Source organism: Pseudonaja textilis, chromosome 12 (genome assembly GCF_049901715.1).
Source record: "Pseudonaja textilis isolate UNSWEBS1 chromosome 12, rPseTex1.2, whole genome shotgun sequence".
In the NCBI taxonomy this organism is placed as follows: Eukaryota; Metazoa; Chordata; class Lepidosauria; order Squamata; family Elapidae; genus Pseudonaja; species Pseudonaja textilis.
In genome coordinates, this window is record NC_142001.1 from 10,522,473 (window position 1) to 10,541,411 (window position 18,939).

The 18,939-nt window shown below is 41.9% G+C and overlaps 1 protein-coding gene across 2 annotated transcripts in view; it reads left to right on the forward strand.

Moving 5' to 3' along the window:
- DACH2 (dachshund family transcription factor 2) overlaps positions 1-18,939 on the forward strand; it is a 284,817-nt gene that overhangs the window by 256,872 nt on the left and 9,006 nt on the right. For both annotated transcript variants that reach the window (XM_087940987.1, XM_087940989.1), the window contains 4 exons: positions 14,432-14,577; positions 16,208-16,355; positions 17,444-17,587; positions 18,046-18,111. In XM_087940987.1, coding sequence (XP_087797113.1) covers positions 14,432-14,577; positions 16,208-16,355; positions 17,444-17,587; positions 18,046-18,111 — 504 coding nt within the window. The remainder of the gene's footprint in view (positions 1-14,431; positions 14,578-16,207; positions 16,356-17,443; positions 17,588-18,045; positions 18,112-18,939) is intronic.

An 18,939-nucleotide genomic window follows, 5' to 3' on the forward strand; every position in this document is an offset into this window, starting at 1 on the left:
AATTCACAGGATAAAGGATAACCTGGGTATGGGAGCCCAGGTGGGTGGGTGGGCCCAACGGCAGAGTGGCGGAGAGAACCGGTTCGACCTCTGCTCATCGCTGCTACCGGCTCAGCAGAACCGGGCCGAACCGGTAGAATACCACCACTGTCGTCAACCAATTTGGTCGTGAACAGAAGTGTTCGCGGCCAGAGGTGCTGCTGTATGAAGGCAATGTAACGTTCCGTCACCAGTCTACAGCAGTTTGTAGGTAGAGTCAAGTGGAATTCTAGAGTTGGTCATTATAGATTTTTTTGTGTTTCCTCTCGAGAGTGGGTGGGAAAATTACTGAAAATCTGGTTCTCTTCCTTCAAGGGCACTCTTCGAGCCCACTGTTTTTTCGCCACAACATAACCTTGCAGTTGGCTGGCTATAGTTCAATACTGAGGTTCAAGATTGCGGGAGGTTCCGTATCAAATCTTCCTATTCGGTGGCTTTTGTGACCATGGCAAATGAGTTCCCAATTTTCATTTGGTGCTACACACAAAACGATTTGTGGAATGGCAACCATTAGGCTACCTCTGTGATGACCCGGGGCATGGCACAAAGGCAACACAGTCAGATGATCACTAGGAGTCCCTTTATTAGCTCCAACTTTGCCCCCAATGTCCTGATTACCTTCTGGTTGGAGAAAAACTCTCCCAGGAATAGCCTTTGGCTGCAGAGATTCCAGTCCAAAATGTGGTCAACAAAAACTGTAACTATAAATCCTATCAAGGTAAGATGAGGTAATTAGTCCGGCAGGGCAAGAGAAGGAATTCCAGATGTGAAGGCACGGCAATAACTCAACATGGTTGGGAAGACGCCAGGAACACATATAAGCAAAGTCAACACAAGATAAACTCACGTTTGCTCCCAGAAGCTGCCACACTCAGCATGCATCTCTTTTAAACTCCCTTCCCAGCTGTGGCTAATGAAGGGAATCAGGGCCTTTTCCTCCCCTTAAGCCACACAACCCACATTGCTCTCTTCTCCGTTCCACACTGCATGCCCTAGGATGAAGATGAGGTGGGCCTGGGTTTTCCTCCGAATTCCCTCTCCCTTGTTCTACCTCTTCCCTGCTCTGCCCAGCCAGACTTTGCCCTTCCCCAGTTTCCTCCACAGCCAACGAACGGAGCCACACTCCCACTCCCTGTCAGCTGTTCATCTTCTTCCTCGGATTCAGAGTCCGACAGGGGCATGACAATCTCCATCCAGAACAGAAAGAGGAGACCGAATTCCTAGAAATAAAACACTAATGGTCAAATGGCCTTTATTTCTCCCAGTAGGTTCTCCAGACCACATTATTATAGCGGCCCAGCCTTCGTGGCACTAGGGAAATTAATAGATCATCTCGGTGGCTCTCCGAGGAGTGAGAAGGGAGAGGCTTCCATCTCACCTTAAAATTATTTAAGCAGGTGCTGCGGGGAAAGCTATTGCTTTTATATGACTCTTCAAATGTTTACAACTAAACATTTTTTTTCCCTGTGATTGAATTTTTCACAGTGCTAAAATACCACCGAGAAATATGCTTCCTATCAGTTTTATTGCTCCCCGGATGGTTTCTTGACAAACTTTGTCTCTGCTCTGACACAAACTCTCGATTGCGAAAAGAAAATTTTCTGCTGTTTTTAACAAGATGCGGACGCTTGGAAAGCCGTTGCCCGGCATACCAGCGGGAATGTTAGCACCTTAAGAGTAATACCATTTTAAGGGTATGATCTTATTAAGGCAGACGTGAATCATTTGTTCCTGATGCTTCTGCACCCCGCGTTTTATTAAGAGTATTTTTACATCTGAGGGAAAGGTTGTTTATTTTCTCTGCAGAAAAACTAAGGCTTTCATAGAGGACATAAGATATTATTTAAAAAAACGAGGGGGGGAAATGATCTAACATGAAGACTCGCCTTGTAATGTAAGATAATATGGTGGGGGGGAGTGACTTGTGATTATTTTCCACACTTACAACCATTGCAACATCCCCATGATCACATGGTCAAAATTTGGAGGCTTGGTAACTGACTCTTATTTATGATTGTTGTGGTGTCCTGGGACTCTGGGGTTCCCTTTTGCAAGCAAAGTCCATGGGGAAGCCAGATTCACTTAACAACCATCTTACTTACTTAACAACTACAATTGTTCTGACCCAGGCTTCCTAAATCGTAATACACACACACACACTTATTTTAAAACAAGACTTATTTTATTGCAACACTGGGAATTGCTTTCATTCCCAGCCGGAATTAATCTCAAACAGTCCCCTGAGATAAGCACCCACCTTTCAGTTCTGTGAAGTGCTGCCCAAAACAGAAGTATCAAATGAACTAGAAAAGAAACCAACCAAAGTACATTATAAAATTAAAAGAGGATATAGTTGAAGGATCTGACCTCCCTTATACTACTTGGAAGAGCCCAGATAGGTTGAGAATTGGAGTGGCTAAGAGTAGAACTGATATGCTCAAATGGAGGCTCTTAATGGATATAACAACACAGTGTATGAATGTGGACAGAGGCAAAGCTCAGCCAGTGGTGTGATTCAATTTTTTTTTTACTACTGGTTCTGTGGGTGTGGTGTGGCTTGATGAGTGTGGCTTGGTGGGCATGGCAGGGGAAGGATACTATAAAATTCCCATTCCCTCCCCACCCCGCTAACCTGCTTTCCAGCTCTGTTCTCCTGTGCAGGGCAACAAAAGAAGACCCAGCTGATCAGCTGGGACTCAATGGGAGGTTGAGAAGAGATGGAGTTGGCGGGGCCAGTCAGAGGTGGGATTTACCGGTTCTCTGAACTACTCAATTTTTCTGCTACCGGTTCTCCAGAACTGGTCAGAACCTGCTGAATGACACCTCTGAGCCCAGCCCTTCTAACTAGTATGTCGGCTACTACTAGAAGCATGAACAAATAATGACTTATTTTTGGCCAACGACAAAGCCAAGAACCATTCTGGCAGTTTAAAGTTTGATCTAGATAAGTAAGGAAAAAAACAATATTATTTAACTGCTAAAAAAATTGAGGGAGAGGGATAAACATGGCCTCTAACCACAAATACAATTGCCAGCCCTTTCTTAATACCTTTTGATGACTCTCCCATCTTCTTAAATCATTTTGTTCCACTATCCAATGGCTCTCACGCTATCCAGAAATTTTCTAGTCTGAATCTTGTTTCCGGGGTTCTTTTTACCATCTTTCTTTGATCTTTTGATTTGATCTTTTCCAGATGAAACATATCAATATAAATAAAAGATGGACAGCTTGTAAGAGCAAGCACGTATGTTATGGCATCATTAATAATGGTCAAAAATGTAAACTTTAATTGGGATAATTTTATATGCTGGAATCCCTAAACCAAAGATGCGGCTAGAATGCAGAAAAGGGCTTGGAAGTATTTAGAAATAGGCAACAAGGTCAGGTTTGTTTATTGAAGTTTTCCCAGGAATAAAAAAAATAAACATTTGGGTTACAATCTTCCAGAACTTCATAAATGTTGATCTGAAGAGTGAAATTTAGAAACAGTAATGACCAGATACATTAATCTTAATTCCCAAATGGATGCATACTTTTTTTTCAGTATTTTTTTTTTAAATCCTCTTATTTCATGGGTGGTAAATATTAAAGAACTGATAACTTATCTAATCAGCAGGATAAGGAAGACAAATTTCATTTTTTTCCCATCTCAAGCACAAAATCCAGAAGCTTCTTCCAAGTAGAAACAAAATTGGAAGTATTAAGAGCAGTTAATTTAGCCATCTCTGCTAGTCCCATTAGTTTTTCCAGTCGTTCATCCATTGTGGGAAATTAGAGTATCTTTCTACTTTTGTGCATAAAACATTCTTGCTATTGTCAACATATAGAATAACAAAGTTTCAGATTATTTTTCAAGTTCTTTGTCCATCGAGCCTAAAAGAAAAGCTTCCAGTTTAGTTTTTATATACACTTTAAGAATTTTGCGTGTTAAAATATGAATCTTGGCCCGATATTTCTTTGCTTTATCACAAGTCCACCAAAGTTGGTCAAAAGTTTCCTCCTTGCAATTTGCATTTCCAGCATATATTTTAAACACCCTTGTACATCTTCGACAATTGTTCGAGTGCTAAAACACCAACGGCACATCATTTGATAAAAGCTTTCTTTAAAATTATAGCATAAGGTAAATTTGAAAACCTTCATCCACATGTTTTCCCATTGTTCAAGCATTATATGAGACCGCAAACCCTTTGCCCATTGAATCATGCGCTGTATCACATGTTCATGGCATGTCTTTCTAACCAAGTGCAGTTCAGAAAGGAGAAGAAAAGGGGTGTTATGCTCTAGGCATATTGTAAGATGTGAGAAGGGTTAGTTGATTTTAAAGAAATGCACTGAAAGCCACCTACAGTGTGACAACAAGTAGGATAATTACTGAAAATGAAGTCTTCTCTGCCATGCATTTTCTTGAACATCTGCTGTTCCATATGGAGTCATAAATATTTGCTGCAAAATAGCTTTAAAAAAAAAAACCCAAAGAAATCATCGTGGCATTAATATGGAAAGCTGAATCTGCCAAGGAAACTCAAGATCTTTAAAATATTTTTCCCCCCTCTAGGCAAGTTTCACATACCCTTATGAGACTTTAAAAAAAAAACCCAGCAAACAAATAAAAAACTTAGTGGGGGGGAAAAAACCAAGTATCTCATTTGGTCTGAGAATAAAAATGGAGTTGATGAGAAAGTTTGTGCCTTGAAAAAAAGAAAAAAAAATGTATGAATTGGACTGTGAAGTTTTAAAAGGTGATCCTTCCCATAATCCGGAGTCCTTTATCTTGTTGGGCTGTGTTCCCCATCACTTCTAAATCAATATCATTGCCTGTGTAGGCCCATTTGATGATACTGGTGGCTCAGTACACCTTGGAAGATTACAAAAAGATTGGCATATAGGTACATAATAAAGTATGCGCTGTGAATCGGGTTCATATTTTTCACTGAACCTGTAGAAGAAAGAGAACAGAGTTGCGGGCAGAGTCAAGAGAAGAATGAGCCTGGAATCATTACGTTCCCTTAAAAAGTCTAAAATCTCACCCTTCTTGAATTCTGTTGACCCTTTTCTAGTGCCAGTTTAGTTGCTGACTGTCAGTTGACTAGATTGTTGTATATCGTCAAGAGCAATACTTCAGTTTAACTGGAACTTAACATGTGGGCCTGATTCTTCACACTTGACAAAACCTCCATGTTTGACTTTGGCTCAGCAAGTTGTGTAAACCCAGCCCTTGAAGATCAGTTCACACAACATATGACCTATGGTTACCTAAATGGTGGTTTATTCAACAAGCTAGGAGTTTGTTCATATCAAACCAGCCAGTTTCCACGAATGCATTACAGTACACCATCAGTAATTTTCCAAGGTGTAAAATAGAAAGATATTTTCCATCACATATATCTTCCTTTGAGATACAAAGGAATGCCAAACAGGTGGCCTACCATTAAGTTTCCTAAAGTTTCAAATTGTTATTATTGTAAATACCTTAGATTAGAGGTTGGACATAACAATATTTTTTTTAATTAAATATGTATCAATAATTATTGCAAACATTGATTTTAGCGCAATTTATTCTGTGAATATCAGATGACCTGCAGAAATTCAAACAACTTCTGGAAGTCAGCATAGAGATAAAGAAACTTCCAATCCATGACTCACACTTAATGGTAACCTGGATTTTTGCAGTTCAGAACAGACACAGCTAGCGAATTGCATTTGCAAGCCAAAATGTAATGACATAACATGCATGTTACAAAAGGGGGCTTCATCCACCCAAGAATCCACAATGGAAGGTACAGTTATTCAGGTTTGACTAAAACACAGAAATATTTTTGTAAAGGTTGGAATCTAAAAAGAATAAAGGAACCTCTGACATTTTGAGCCATATTGGTTCACCTGTTAGTCGTTTCTATTCTGTTGTATTTGCACCACTAAGCTAAGTGTCAACTCATCAAATATTTCTGTGCTCTTTTTAGAGTTGCCAACGGAAAGGGAGGGGGGAAAGGGGTTGAAAGAGCAGTGCGGCTGCGTGGAAATCAAAAGTGCATTCCATAAATAGTTTTTCAAAGATAGCAACTAGGTGACTGAAGTTTCTGCCAGTGCTAAAATCTAACTAGAAAACTTTATTGATGACTCTTGGCTATGGATGTGTCTCATTGGAGAATATGAATTATGATACACCCAGGAGCTGTGGGGAAACTAGGGTCAAGGGTGACAATGAATTATGTGTCTCAGAGTCAGCTATACCCAGGCGGTGCCGGATGTGTTAATTCCCAATAAATCCTTTTGACCTTTTGGAAGTTTGGCTGGAGACTCATGATTTAATTGGGGTAACTGCCAGAATCCTGACACGTAAGTTTCATAGCACCTTCTAGAGTCCAAACTGGCCCAATTAATGCATTCATGAAAATGTGTGGCTTCTTTGATTTTGGCTTACTGCAGTCTGGATGGACTAAGATGATATATGAACCCATCTAATTGTGATTTATTGAACAAACTACTTAAGCAAACCATGGGTTAGGACAATGCATGAGGTTCTTCCCAGGAGGGATTCCTCAGAAAGCGGACTTTCTAGAATTGCTTCCTTGAGTAATCTGGAAATTGGTTTCTGCCAGCGCACAGATGCTGCTGCATCTATTATTTATTTAAGTTTCACTTATGAAATTTGATCAGGAAGGGGTGAGTCATGTGGCAAGGATTCACAGCAGGGCAGTGATCTTCCTTTGCAGACGGTGGAATGACAACAGCCCTTTGTTAATTGCATTTCCAGTAGATTAAAAATGTCCAGTGGATTAGGAGTAGTTGACTCCAAAGCCCGTTCACTCAGGGGACGTTGAAGGGTTTGCTATTTGAACCAAATTTTGATTTCTATACTTTAGAGCATTGTGAACCAAATGATTTTTTTTAAAGTCCTTAACCTCTAAAACTGAACTGCTGCTATAAATACTTCTTGTATTTATGCTTTTGTTACTATTTTGAATGAATGAATGAATTCTTTATTGGCCAAGTATGATTAGACACACAAGGAATTTGTCTTGCTGATCTTATTTGATACGTATTAGTTGAATCAGCCGGGGATAAATACTTGGTCATCTTCATCTGAGATCAGATGGTAATACTCTGTATGGTTTGCCAATTGCAAGGGGCAGAGAAGAAAGCACTCCAGAGGGTTAAGTCATTGCCCAGAGGATCATGGGTTGCCTTCTCCCCTCTTTGGAAGAGCTTTATAGCTCCCGCTGCCTTAAGAAAGTTCAAAACATCCTCAAAGATCCATCTCATCCTGGGCACCCTTTTTTTAACTATTGCCATATGGTAGACGGTACAGGAGAATAAAAACAAGGACAAATAGGCTGAAAAACAGTTTCTATCCCAGGGCGGTAGCTCTGTTGAATTCTACTGTAAAGTGCAGTGTTGGTGTGGTGTCGGGAGTTTTCAATTCAATGTGCGGAGTGTGAAGGATGTGTGTTTGTGTTTTATTTTCATGGTCATGATGTGCACTGAAGATGGTGTTAGATTTCGTTATTGAGGTGCAATGACAATAAAGTAAACTAAACTTAAGAAGGGTTGGTTGGCTCTGGCTAGTATTTGGATTCAACACCATCAAGGAATAATATGGGCTGGATTGGCAATTTGAAAAACAGCCCTGAAGAAAATAGCGGCCAATGACTTCCAAACTAGGAGTTCTTGCTGCTTTCTGAGCGAGGTTGTTTTCTTGCAGAGGTTTCACTGCTAGCACTGATGATGTTCCCTAGTTGGGTCATGAAACGTCTGTAAGAAAACAACCAAGCTCAGAGAGCACCAAGGACCCCTCATTGCAACCCTGAGCTACAAATATTCTCCTTTATTGACTTCCATATTGTTGTCAAGAAGGTTGTATCCATGAAGTAATGAGGAGTCATTGGCTTCATGTCATCTACGTTTTTTAATAGTACAATAAAGTAAGTTGCATTCACGAGTATTTGTGGGACTGTGGTGGCGTGGTGGTTAGAATTCAGTATTGCAGGCTAATTCTGCTGACTGCCGGCTGACAGCAGTTTGGCAGTTCGATCCTGATGGGCTCAAGGTTGATTCAGCCATCTATCCTTCCAAGGTCAATAAAATGAGGATCCAGTTTGTTGGGGACAATATGCTAAACTACTTAGAGAGGGCTATAAAGCACTGTAAAGTGGTATATAAGTCTAAATGCTATTGCTATTTGGGCCAGACTGAATTTTTAATAAATTTTCCTTTAGAATTAAAGAACAACCTCAAGTTTCTTTATTGTTCTCCCATAAAATGAACTTCTCGATGGTAGAGAACAGGTTTTGCAGTCAGAAAATTCCACATTCTATCTTCAACCTCTCCAATGGGGTTGAAAATAATTCAGTTGCACTTGGAGAATTACTTGGATATTCCTGATATTCCTCGCAGACAAGCTGCTTCCTATTTTTCCAAACCATATTTAACTAAATTGCTGAAGAAGTGAGAAAGATAATCCAATAGGAGAAGAATTCATCAAATAAAAATAATGACACCAATTGTGATAAGTAGAAAAGCTTGCTGATCTGAGAAAGGATAAGAAGTTACCAGATCACAACTTTGATTAAAGTGCTTCTCTGTCCATACTGCTGTTAGTTACTCACCATCCCAAATCCCTTCTCTTTTTCCGAAATACCTCAACAATTTCTACTCCCTAGAATGTGGGTCTTCACCCACACCAAATTATACTTAAAAGTAAAAGAAATCTGTTGACATTGTGCTATGACATCAGATTTTATTGTGCCCAGTTATAAATAGATATAATTTTCAGTGATATTAATCCACATGGAGGTAAATGTCATGGCTGTATAAATTATCTAGTCATCGTTAACAAGGGTTGGAGCAGATTCAGTGTGTAAATTGTCATTTTACATTCTACATGAATAATTCTCCTTTGGCATAATTTTGTAGCACGGTCTTGCCATTTTCTAAAGATTTGTCTTTGTTCTTTAAAATTAAACCCTTTTGACATGAGTCACTTTCAGTGTGGTATCATGTTTCCCAACCTCATACCTTGCAGATACATTGGATACCAACACCCAGAGTTCACATTCTTAGGCCATGGGGGTTAACTGTTATGGAAGTTTTAATCCCAACATCTAGAGAAGAACCGGGTTTCAGCGAAGCTTGTCAAAGTAACTAGTGATGTAGGAGACAACCAGACTGCGGGAGGGGTCAAATGCATTATCAGTTTGGAATCCTTGGCATGTTCTGTGTATTAGTAATAAAGGATAATTGTAAAGCCCCAAATTGACATATGCATAGCCAATTTTATTTAGCCTTGTTATATATTCCTTTTCTTTCTTTCTCTTTGCTGGTTATGGGGGAAAGGACTTGCCACATTTTTAAGGTGGGAGGAGTGGAGATAGAGAGAGTTGTTTAGGCGAGGTGGCTCTCCTTCCCGTGGGAACGAAAGCTGACCCTGCTGAGACCTGGAGGTGGAAATTGATGACACCAGGCAATGTTGATTTACTTCTATTGGGGAATGTGACTTTTGGGGGTTGTTTCTAATTTTCAGTATTAGGTGGTGTAATTCCGGGTTGTGTCAGATTCAGAATTACAACAGACTTTGCCAATTTGATGCTTTCCTAAATAAAAGAACTTGTTTTGGAAGATGGAGTTTGCTCTTTTTCTTTTTAATTAAATTTCATCACTTGGAAACCTGACAATAATACTATTTGTAGCTCAGGGTTGAAATGAGGGGTCCTTGGTGCTCTCTGAGCTTGGTAGTTTTCTTGCAGACATTTCATTACCCCAACTAGGTAACATCATCAGTGACTGATGTTGATACCTAGTTCGGGTAATGAAATGTCTGTAAGAAAACCACCAAGCTCAGGGAGCACCGAGGACCTCTAATGTTCTATGTATGTCTGAATAAAATCTGTCTGTCTGTCTGTCTCTCTCTCTCTCTTGCACCTGTCCAGTATCCTTTATGCTGATATTTAAATTTACCCATCAACCCCGTTGATCTCTATCTAGAAAGACAAAAACACTTGCATTGCAATCTTAAATCCCCTTTCCTTGGGAGTAAGCATCATTGAACTGGAGGGGACTTAGGGGACTTAGCCGGGATTTCGAGCGCCTCCAACACATAACCAATGCCCACACTTCTGCAGAGAGAAGCCCCAGAGGGAGTCACCGTTGAGACGGTGAAGACCCATTTCGAGATTGAAATAGATTTCTGACGCTCCGATCGTTTATCTTCTCGGGATGCGATTTCAATCAGAGGGGCAAAATGATGAATCGTTTGACAAGACTTTCTGTTTTTCGTTCCCTTGCCTTCCCACTTGCAGAGGCTAAAATGTAATACACTTCACACACACACACACACCAGTCCTTTGTGGCTATTATGGGCTTCCACGTGCAGCGTGACCTTGGCCAGCCAAAGCCTGTTCGGTTAGCACAAAATCTTAATCATGAGAAGTCGTAAGTAGAAGCCTTCGTCTTTATTGCCCCCTTCCCACTCACCCCTTGGAAATTTATGGTTGGGGGGGGACAGGTAGGATATGAGCGGTAGGCCAAATGGAGTACAGGGTTATCTCATCTCTGTGAAAACGGCGCTCGGAAATCGATGTGACCTCTGCTAGGCTGTCACCGTATCCCCACCCTTGGCGTCCTATTTGTCTTTGTTCGGGAGCTGAGATCTGGAGGCTGTCTCCCTGGCTCTCTCTTGGGCCAGATTATCAAAATGAATCATGGCTGTTATATTTCTATTTATTTTCCTGTTGTTGACTGGCCTGGGTGAAATATGACTTCTGTTTGCATTTGATCCTCACTGCAGCCAGTGGCACCTAATTTAGCCATGTCTATCTCTTTAAAGAAGACTAATGCTACTTTGGAGCTTCAATCTGCCCTGCCTTCTTCACATTACGGCACATTTGACTCTCTGCGCCAGCCGCCAGCTGATACGAATTTTTGTACGGTACATTTTCACGGCGTTGCTTTCTCCCTGCTCAGCATTGCTAGGTTGTTTTAAGACAGCATGCTGCTCCAAATCCATTTCTTACAACTTCCTTTTCTCTCCCTCTCCCTCCCTCCCTCTTTCCCTCTCTCTCTCTCTCTCTCTCTCTCTCTCTCTTCTTCCCTTTCTCTCTTTTCTTCAATTTACCTTATTTTTCTCTTTTAGGGCAAAGCAGTTAAGACAATATCTGGGTTTTTAAAAAAATTATTTGCATGAAATATCTAAGTAAACACACACACACACACACACACACACACAATTGTAGCCTAATAAGGGAAGACTATGTGTTAAGATTGATTTTCAAAAAGATGTGAAGGAAGATTGATTTTTTTTTAAAAAGATAATAACTGGGAGGTCAGGCAAAACACAAATGGTTAAACCTTTATCTGAAATATTAACTGTAGTGATATTACAAGAAGCGGAATTTTAGCAATCCAAAATAATCTACTGCTGCATATCCTAAACCAGAGGTCCCCAAACTTGGCAACTTTAACAGTTGTGGACTTAAACTCCCAGAATTCTCCAGTCAACTATGACTACAAATCCATGGAGGAATGTCTTTCAAGCTTTGACATTCACACAAGAAGCATTATCACTTGCTCGATGTATATTTTATAGCCTAGTCCCATGATGGCGAACCTATTGCATGCCTGCCACATGTGGCACGCAGAGCCATTTGTGCCGACATGCGAGCTGCAGACAAACTTACCTCACTGCATATGCATTGCGCCTCACAGCTGATTTTTCGTCTGGTTTGAGGCCTTTTTCAGCCTCCCAGAGGCTTGGATAAAGCCTCCACAAGGCTTTTCAGGATGAATAGTCCCATTTTGTCACTTCCTGTAATACCGGAAGTGACAAAATAGGTATATTATTCAGCCTGAAAAGCCTTGTGGAGGCTCTTTCCGAAAAAGGCCTCAAACCGGACGAAAAATCAGCTGTGAGGCGCAATGCAAGTAAGGGGGTAGCGGGGGGATTGCATGCGCAGAGGGTGTGTGTGGGGGCGTTCATTGCATTCTGGGTGCTGGCACATGAGTGCGCATGCACTAATGCACGTGCAATTTTTGGCACAGGAGCCCAAAAAGATTAGCCACCTCTCGTTATTTAAAGGCAAAAAGCCAACTCACATCATTTCATGGTTTCCTCTTAAATCAGGTTAGGACAGACCACCGAAGGATGTATAGAGTGTAGTTTCAAGTGTTGAATTAAATGTTTTTGGAAGGTTTCCAAAATGGGTGTTAAATCCTGAACTGCTTGAACAATTCCTTTTGTCTCAGTGATCTAGGATAGGACCTTGCAAACATCTATCTTGGATCCTTGTTTCATTGAATTTTAACTTGCTGTCCTAGACTCCAAAAGTTGCTGAAGGGTCACTCTAGCCTGTATTTTTATTTCCCACATTGTCAAAAAGTACCCTGGAGGTCATTTCCGTGGTGTCTTAACTTAATATCTTCATTATTATTAATCGTTTAAGAATTGTTGAAATTTCTTGATAGAAATGTACTGCTCAGCTGTGTTGTTCAAAAGGCACTAGGAATTCTAGTCAATTTAGGATTTGAGGTGGATGGTTATATAAATCAAATAATTAAATAAAGAAAATATATGGCTCCATTGGAGATAGTGTATGAGGCATGGTGGCTCAGTGGCTTAAAAGACAGCAGAGAAGGTCTCTGCTTCGCCGGTTCAAGTCCTGTCACCATGTGATGGGGTGAGCTCCCATTTTTGCCTCAGTTCCTGACCAGCTAGCAGTTTGAAAGCATGTAAATGCAAGTAGATAAATAGGTACCACTTCAGTGGGAAGATAACAGCGTTTCCATGCTTTGCCGTATGCTCTACACAGCGGTGTAACATCATGCTGGCCACATGATTGCAGAAATGTCTTCAGACAGTGCTGCCTCAGTGGTCTTGAAACTGAAATTACCACTGACCTCCTAAGGTTGGCTAATAAGGTACCTCTGCATACAGATAGTCCTCATTTAATGACCATACAGCAACTGTTCAGTGTTATGGTGGCACTGAAGACATGATATTTTTGACTGGTCCTTGAACTTCTGGCTATCCCAGCATCCCTGTAGTCATATGATTGGGATCTGGGTGCTTGGCACTTGGCAAAAAGGCTCTTACTTTGTCATAAAATGTTCTTGTTTATTCCTGGGACATTTGAGAATTTGTTTCTAATTCCTCTTGATGGCTGTTGTTTTTCTAGCTCAGTTTACTGTAGGAGTGGCAAAGACAATTATGACTGCCATTGTTTTCATTGTCACATTTTCCCATTACTCTGAACTTCTATGCAATCTACCCTTCTCAGCTGGAAAAACCTCTGTGGAGGAGTTGCTTCCTCAGGTCTCGGGATTTAATTAAACAATTGAAGCTGGTAGAGCTACAAATCACCGGTGTGGTGACTATATAATGAAAAGATTGACCATTTGCACAGATTCTTGACTTGCTTAATCACAGGATAAGTGCAAGGACTCTGTGTTCCACCCCAAATTCTCACTTCCTTTGAATGAAATTTGTCGGTTAAATTATCTTCTGCCTAATTGAATGAGAACTGGTTGAAAGTGCAGGAGAAACTTGACACACTGATAAACCGAACCTTTGGATTTCTGCAGGATCATTACAGGGAACACAAACAGGAAAACAATTGTGACATTCTGGCTTCTATGTAGTCTGTCAGGGCTCCGGCAGCTACCCCCTTTCAAATCATGAGTCTCGAGCCAAACTTCCAAAACTTAAAAAGGATTTATTGGGAGTTAACATGCTGGCACTGCCTGGGTGTAGCCGACTCTGAGACACATAATTCATTGTCACCCTTCATCCTGGTTTTCCCCCACCCCCTTCATATTCTCCAATGAGACACATCCATAGCCAAGAGTGATCAATCATGCTCTCCAGTTAGAATTTTGCGTTGCAGAAACTTCAGTCACTTAGTTACTGAAAACATTTATGGAATGCAGTTTTCGGTTTTGCAAGATGCTACACTGCTCCCTCTTCCCTTTCTGTTGGAAATTCTAAAAAAATCAGCGAAATATTTTATGAGTTGACATAGGCATTATTTAAGGGTCTGATGAGCCACTATGAAGACAGAATATTGGAATAGATGGGTTTGGGGCAAAAGTCTTATTTTTTCCCAGTTTTAATTGTTCACTTGAGTTCATCATTTGTTCTTTCAATTTCTATCCCTGACTTTCACTCAGATGTTCAAAGTGGGGTATATACCCCTCTCTTCTCCTATTCCCCACCCCCTCCAGCACATAGCCCCCTAGGTAAGTTGAGCTGAAAGAGTGACTGGGGCTGAAGCAAGATAAGACACAATGTCTCTTTGATGTCAGTCCCATCATCTTATTCCCAATCTCCATCATCGCTCGGTGCTCCTCAAGTGACCAGATTGCTTACGTACAACCTCTTTTTGGTCTTGTGTCTTACAGAAGAAGTCCAGATCGCCATCCCAATACTCAAACCAACCCTAGAAAAGGTCCAACTGGCTGGGCAGACTTTGCCCCCTGGATTTCCAGCACCGTTCCTCTTTGCGGATGGGTTGTCTTCAGTGGAAACTCTATTAACCAATATTCAGGTCAGGAAGTGCTGTGGTTATACTCTAAGGCTGTCTGCAAATGTATAAAAGAGAGAGAGAATTAGCTCTGTTTAGACCAGGGGTCTCCAACCTTGGCAACTTTAAACCTGGAGAACTTCCAGGCTTAAAGTTGCCAAGGTTGGAGACCCCTGGTTTAGACCAGGGGTGTCAAACTCGTCACATCACGTTGCCGTCACATGATGTATTGCAATGTTTTTCCCCTTCGTGGAGCTGGGGTAGGCATGGCTCATGCGTGACGCATCTGGCCCGCCAGTTTAACACCCCTGGTTTACACTAATCTTCAGATCCTCCAAAAACATGAGATTTCGGAAATGGTCAGTGGTGGATTTCCCATAAATATGGCATGATACATTTGGCATGATATATTTGGAAGCTCAGTGCCCAGCGTAAGGGTTTATGGTTTATACCAAGGCTTCCTAGACCGTAATTACACACACGCTTATTTTAAAAACAAGTCTTATTTTATTGCAACGCTAGGAATTATTTTAATTCCCAGCTGGTAAGGAATCTCAAACAGTCCCTTGAGATAAGCACCCACCTTTCTTTCCTGTAAAGTGCTGCCAAAAACAGAAGTGTCAAATGAGCTAGAAAAAAAAAACTAACTGAAGTACAAAGAGCTTCAAGAATGAATCTGAACCGAACGAACGACTTTGCTTCCTGCAAAGGTTTTGTCACCTTTGCCTGACCTTTATACCTTATGGGAAGGGCAATCACTTCCCAGCCTTACTCCTGAGTCTCCTCTTTTCTTTCAGCTGCTCTTGCATCCTAGCAGCTCTGCACACACACACACACACACACACACACTGGGAACAGGCTCCCCTGGTTCCTCTTCCTTGCTGCTGCCAGGCTCCGAAGGCAGTACCCCGCTCCCAGATGGTCCTAGACCCATCTCTGCATCAGATGCAAGACCCTCATCTGAGTCCTCCCCAGACTCCCGGACTGGTCCCCGTTCTTCCCCACTGTCCGATTCCGCTGCCATCTACACAACGGCAAACCACAACAGGTTGGCACATTTGTAAACCTTTAGGAAAATATAGAGCTGACCTTAAATGGAAAAAACCTTAATGGAAAACCATTAAAAGGGGTGAAACAGTACAGATAGGTGGTACTTGACTTTTAGCCATTTGTTTAGTGACCATTTGAAATTACGTGGAACTGAAAAAAAGTGTCTTGTGACCGTTTTTCACCCTTACAACCACTGCGGCGTCTCCATGGTCACATGATCAAAATTCAGACGCTTGGCAACTGGCATGTACTGATGACGGTTGCAATGTCCCAGGGTCCCGTGATTCTCCTTTGGCAACCTTCTAGGTAAGCAAAGTCCACGGGGAAGCCAGATTTCTCTTAACAACTATCTTACTTACTGAACAACTGCCGTGTTAAGAACTATGACAAGAAAGAGTCGTAAAACGGGGCCAAACTCACTTAACAAATCAATTACGTGAATCAAGTTAACAAGTTAATAACACATACACACATACATATATATATCTTTGCTAGGATATATATTTTTCCATCGCTATTCTCTGCCTCCTCTTCTTGCATTAATTAGATGTTTTCATTGAGGGAGAGTTCCCCTTTGCCTTTTTTCTTTTTTTTTTTTTTTTAGGGGTTGCTGAAAGTCGCCGTAGATAACGCCCGGGTGCAGGAAAAGCAAATCCAGCAGGAGAAGAAGGAACTAAAGATGGAGCTGTGTAGGGAAAGAGAATTGAGAGAGAACCTGGAAAGGCAGCTTACAGCTGAGCTGCAAAGCAGAGGTAATCTGAGAGGGAAGGAAGCCATGTCTTACCCTCCCAAGGGTGCTTTTTTGCAAGCGGCAATTGGGCTTCCTTGTTTTTTCTCTGAAAAGGTTTCGCTTCTCATCCCAGAAGCTTCTTCAGCTCTGACTGGACGGTGGGGAATGGAAGGATTTATATTCCTTGCAGACAGCGAGTTATTCGCATTCTTTTTAGAGAGTCGTTGAGGCCACTCGGAGTTTTTTCTGTGTCCTCAGGGTTGCCTCAATGACTCTCTAAAAAGGATGCAAATGAGCGCTCAACAAAGGTGGCAAGAAAGGTCGTAACAACTATCTCGCTTAGGAATAGAAATTTGGGTCTCCGATTGGTCCTAAGACAAGGACTATTTGCATGTTCTGACCAAGGCTTCCTAAACCGTAATTACGCACACACTTATTTTAAAAACAAGTCTTATTTTATTGCAATGCTGGGAATTGTTTTCATTCCCAGCCAGTAATGAATCTCAAATAGTTCCTCGAGATAAGCACCCACCTTTCTTTTCTGTGAAGTGCTGCCAATAACAGAAGTGTCAAATGAACTAGAAAAAAAAAAACCAACTAAAGTACAAAGAGCTTCAAGAATGAATCTGAACTGAACGAACGACTTTGCTTCCTGCAAAGGTTTCCTCATCTTGGCCTGACCTTTATCCCTGATGGGAGGGGCAATCACCTCCCAGCCTTACTCCCGAGTCACCCCTTTTGTCTCAGCTGCTCTCGCCTTCTAGCAACTCTGCCCATATGCGCACTGGGAACAGGCTCCCTGGGGTCTTCTACCTCGCTGCTGCTAGACTCTGGAGGCACCGGAGGCAGCACACAACTCCCAGATGGGACGCAGGACCCTCATCTGAGTCCTCCCCAGACTCCTGCACTGGTCTCCGTTCTTCCCCACTGTCCGATTCCTCTGCCGTCTGCACCAGCTGCCGGCGAACCACAACGCTGCATATAGCAGCACAATCACTGACAAAAGTCCTCCTGCGCATCAGATGCCAAACCAAATTGTCAGCGGAGGTGTCCTTCTGTTGTCACATTTTGGGGAAATCCCTGTTCCTAAAGTCTCTGTTGCTCTTTCAGCCACAATTCAAAAGCGCTTGAAAAAGGAGAAGAAAGCGAAGAGGAAATTGCAGGAAGCTCTGGAGTTTGAATCAAAGCGGAGAGAGCAAGTAGAACAAGCACTGAAGCAGGCTACATCAGGGGACGGTCTCAGGATGCTGAATGGTAAAAGGATCTTCTGGATCTCATTTAGTCAGCTGTTGGGGGGAGGGGCAGACAGCTAAGTAAGAGTCAAAGCATCCATGGTGCTTTGAGCTTCCTGTAAAAACAAAATAATGGGGATACAAGGTTAAAAAAATGGGGACACAAGTTTAAGAGCCTCAGTGGCGCAGTGGTTAGAGTGCAGTATTGCAGGCTACTTCTGCTGGCTGCCAGCAATTTGACAGTTTGAATCTCACCAGGCTCAAGGTTGACTCAGCCTTCCCTCCTTCCAAGGTGGGTAAAATGAGGACACAGATTGTTGGGGGCGATAGGCTGACTCTGTAAACTGCTTGGAGAGGACCGTGAAAGCACTGTGAAGTGGTGTATAAGTCTGAGTGCTATTGCTATTAACAAATCTTTCCATTATGATTTCATTCTCTGCATTGCACGGTTGACAGTGATATGCATGTTATGCTTGGCAGATGCTGGGATTCCAGACATGGAAGTTGACCATAACGGGACTCAACATGAGAACGCGGCAATGCAAGGTATGTGGTCTTGCATATATACTGTATTGGAGGGATGTCCATGGCACATTGTGCCAGCATTGCTACAGCACAATAAGCCCCGGAGCACAATTAAAAATCAACGTGGGTTAGAATTTCATCACTATAACGCCAACCTCTTGGTGTGTCCAAACAAGAATTCCCACCAATGGGCTATGAAGGTGTACTTAGCACATTTCAACAAGGTATTTAAAGATCAGGAAGTCTATCAGTCCCATCTGCTCTAGCCAAGAATGTTTTCTTGAGCAGGCATACCCCCTTCTATAAACCACTGAGATATTTATATCATATAACTGTCTCTAAATTTTAAAGGATCTAACTCTAGGATGTTGTAACGGCCTCCTCACAGCAGCTGATCCAAAAATGTTCTATAGGAGCTGAGTTTGTCCCGGTGGACAAGAGGCCCTTAAGACCACAACTGATGTTCTGTTATATTGCACCCTCTCTAAGGAAGGACTCATGGACTCATAACTCCTTCAATCAGAATAAACCTGGAACTCCCTGCTTAAGAAGGAGACCCCTTAGACCAGTTCAGACAAGTGGCTGTCCAGTCTCTTCTTAAAATCCTCCCGTGTTGGAGCATCGGCAACTTCTGTTCCACTGGTTAATTGTCCTGACCGTTAGGAAGTTTCTTCTTAATTCCAGGTTGCTTCTATCCTTGGTTGGTTTCCATCCATTGTTTCCTGTCCTGCCCTCTGACAAAAGATAACATCTTACCTGACAAAATATCAAGGAAATCTCGATCTCTTCTACATATCATCGTTCCTATCAAATCAGTAGGCTAACGTTTCTCTAAACATAGCTCAATTC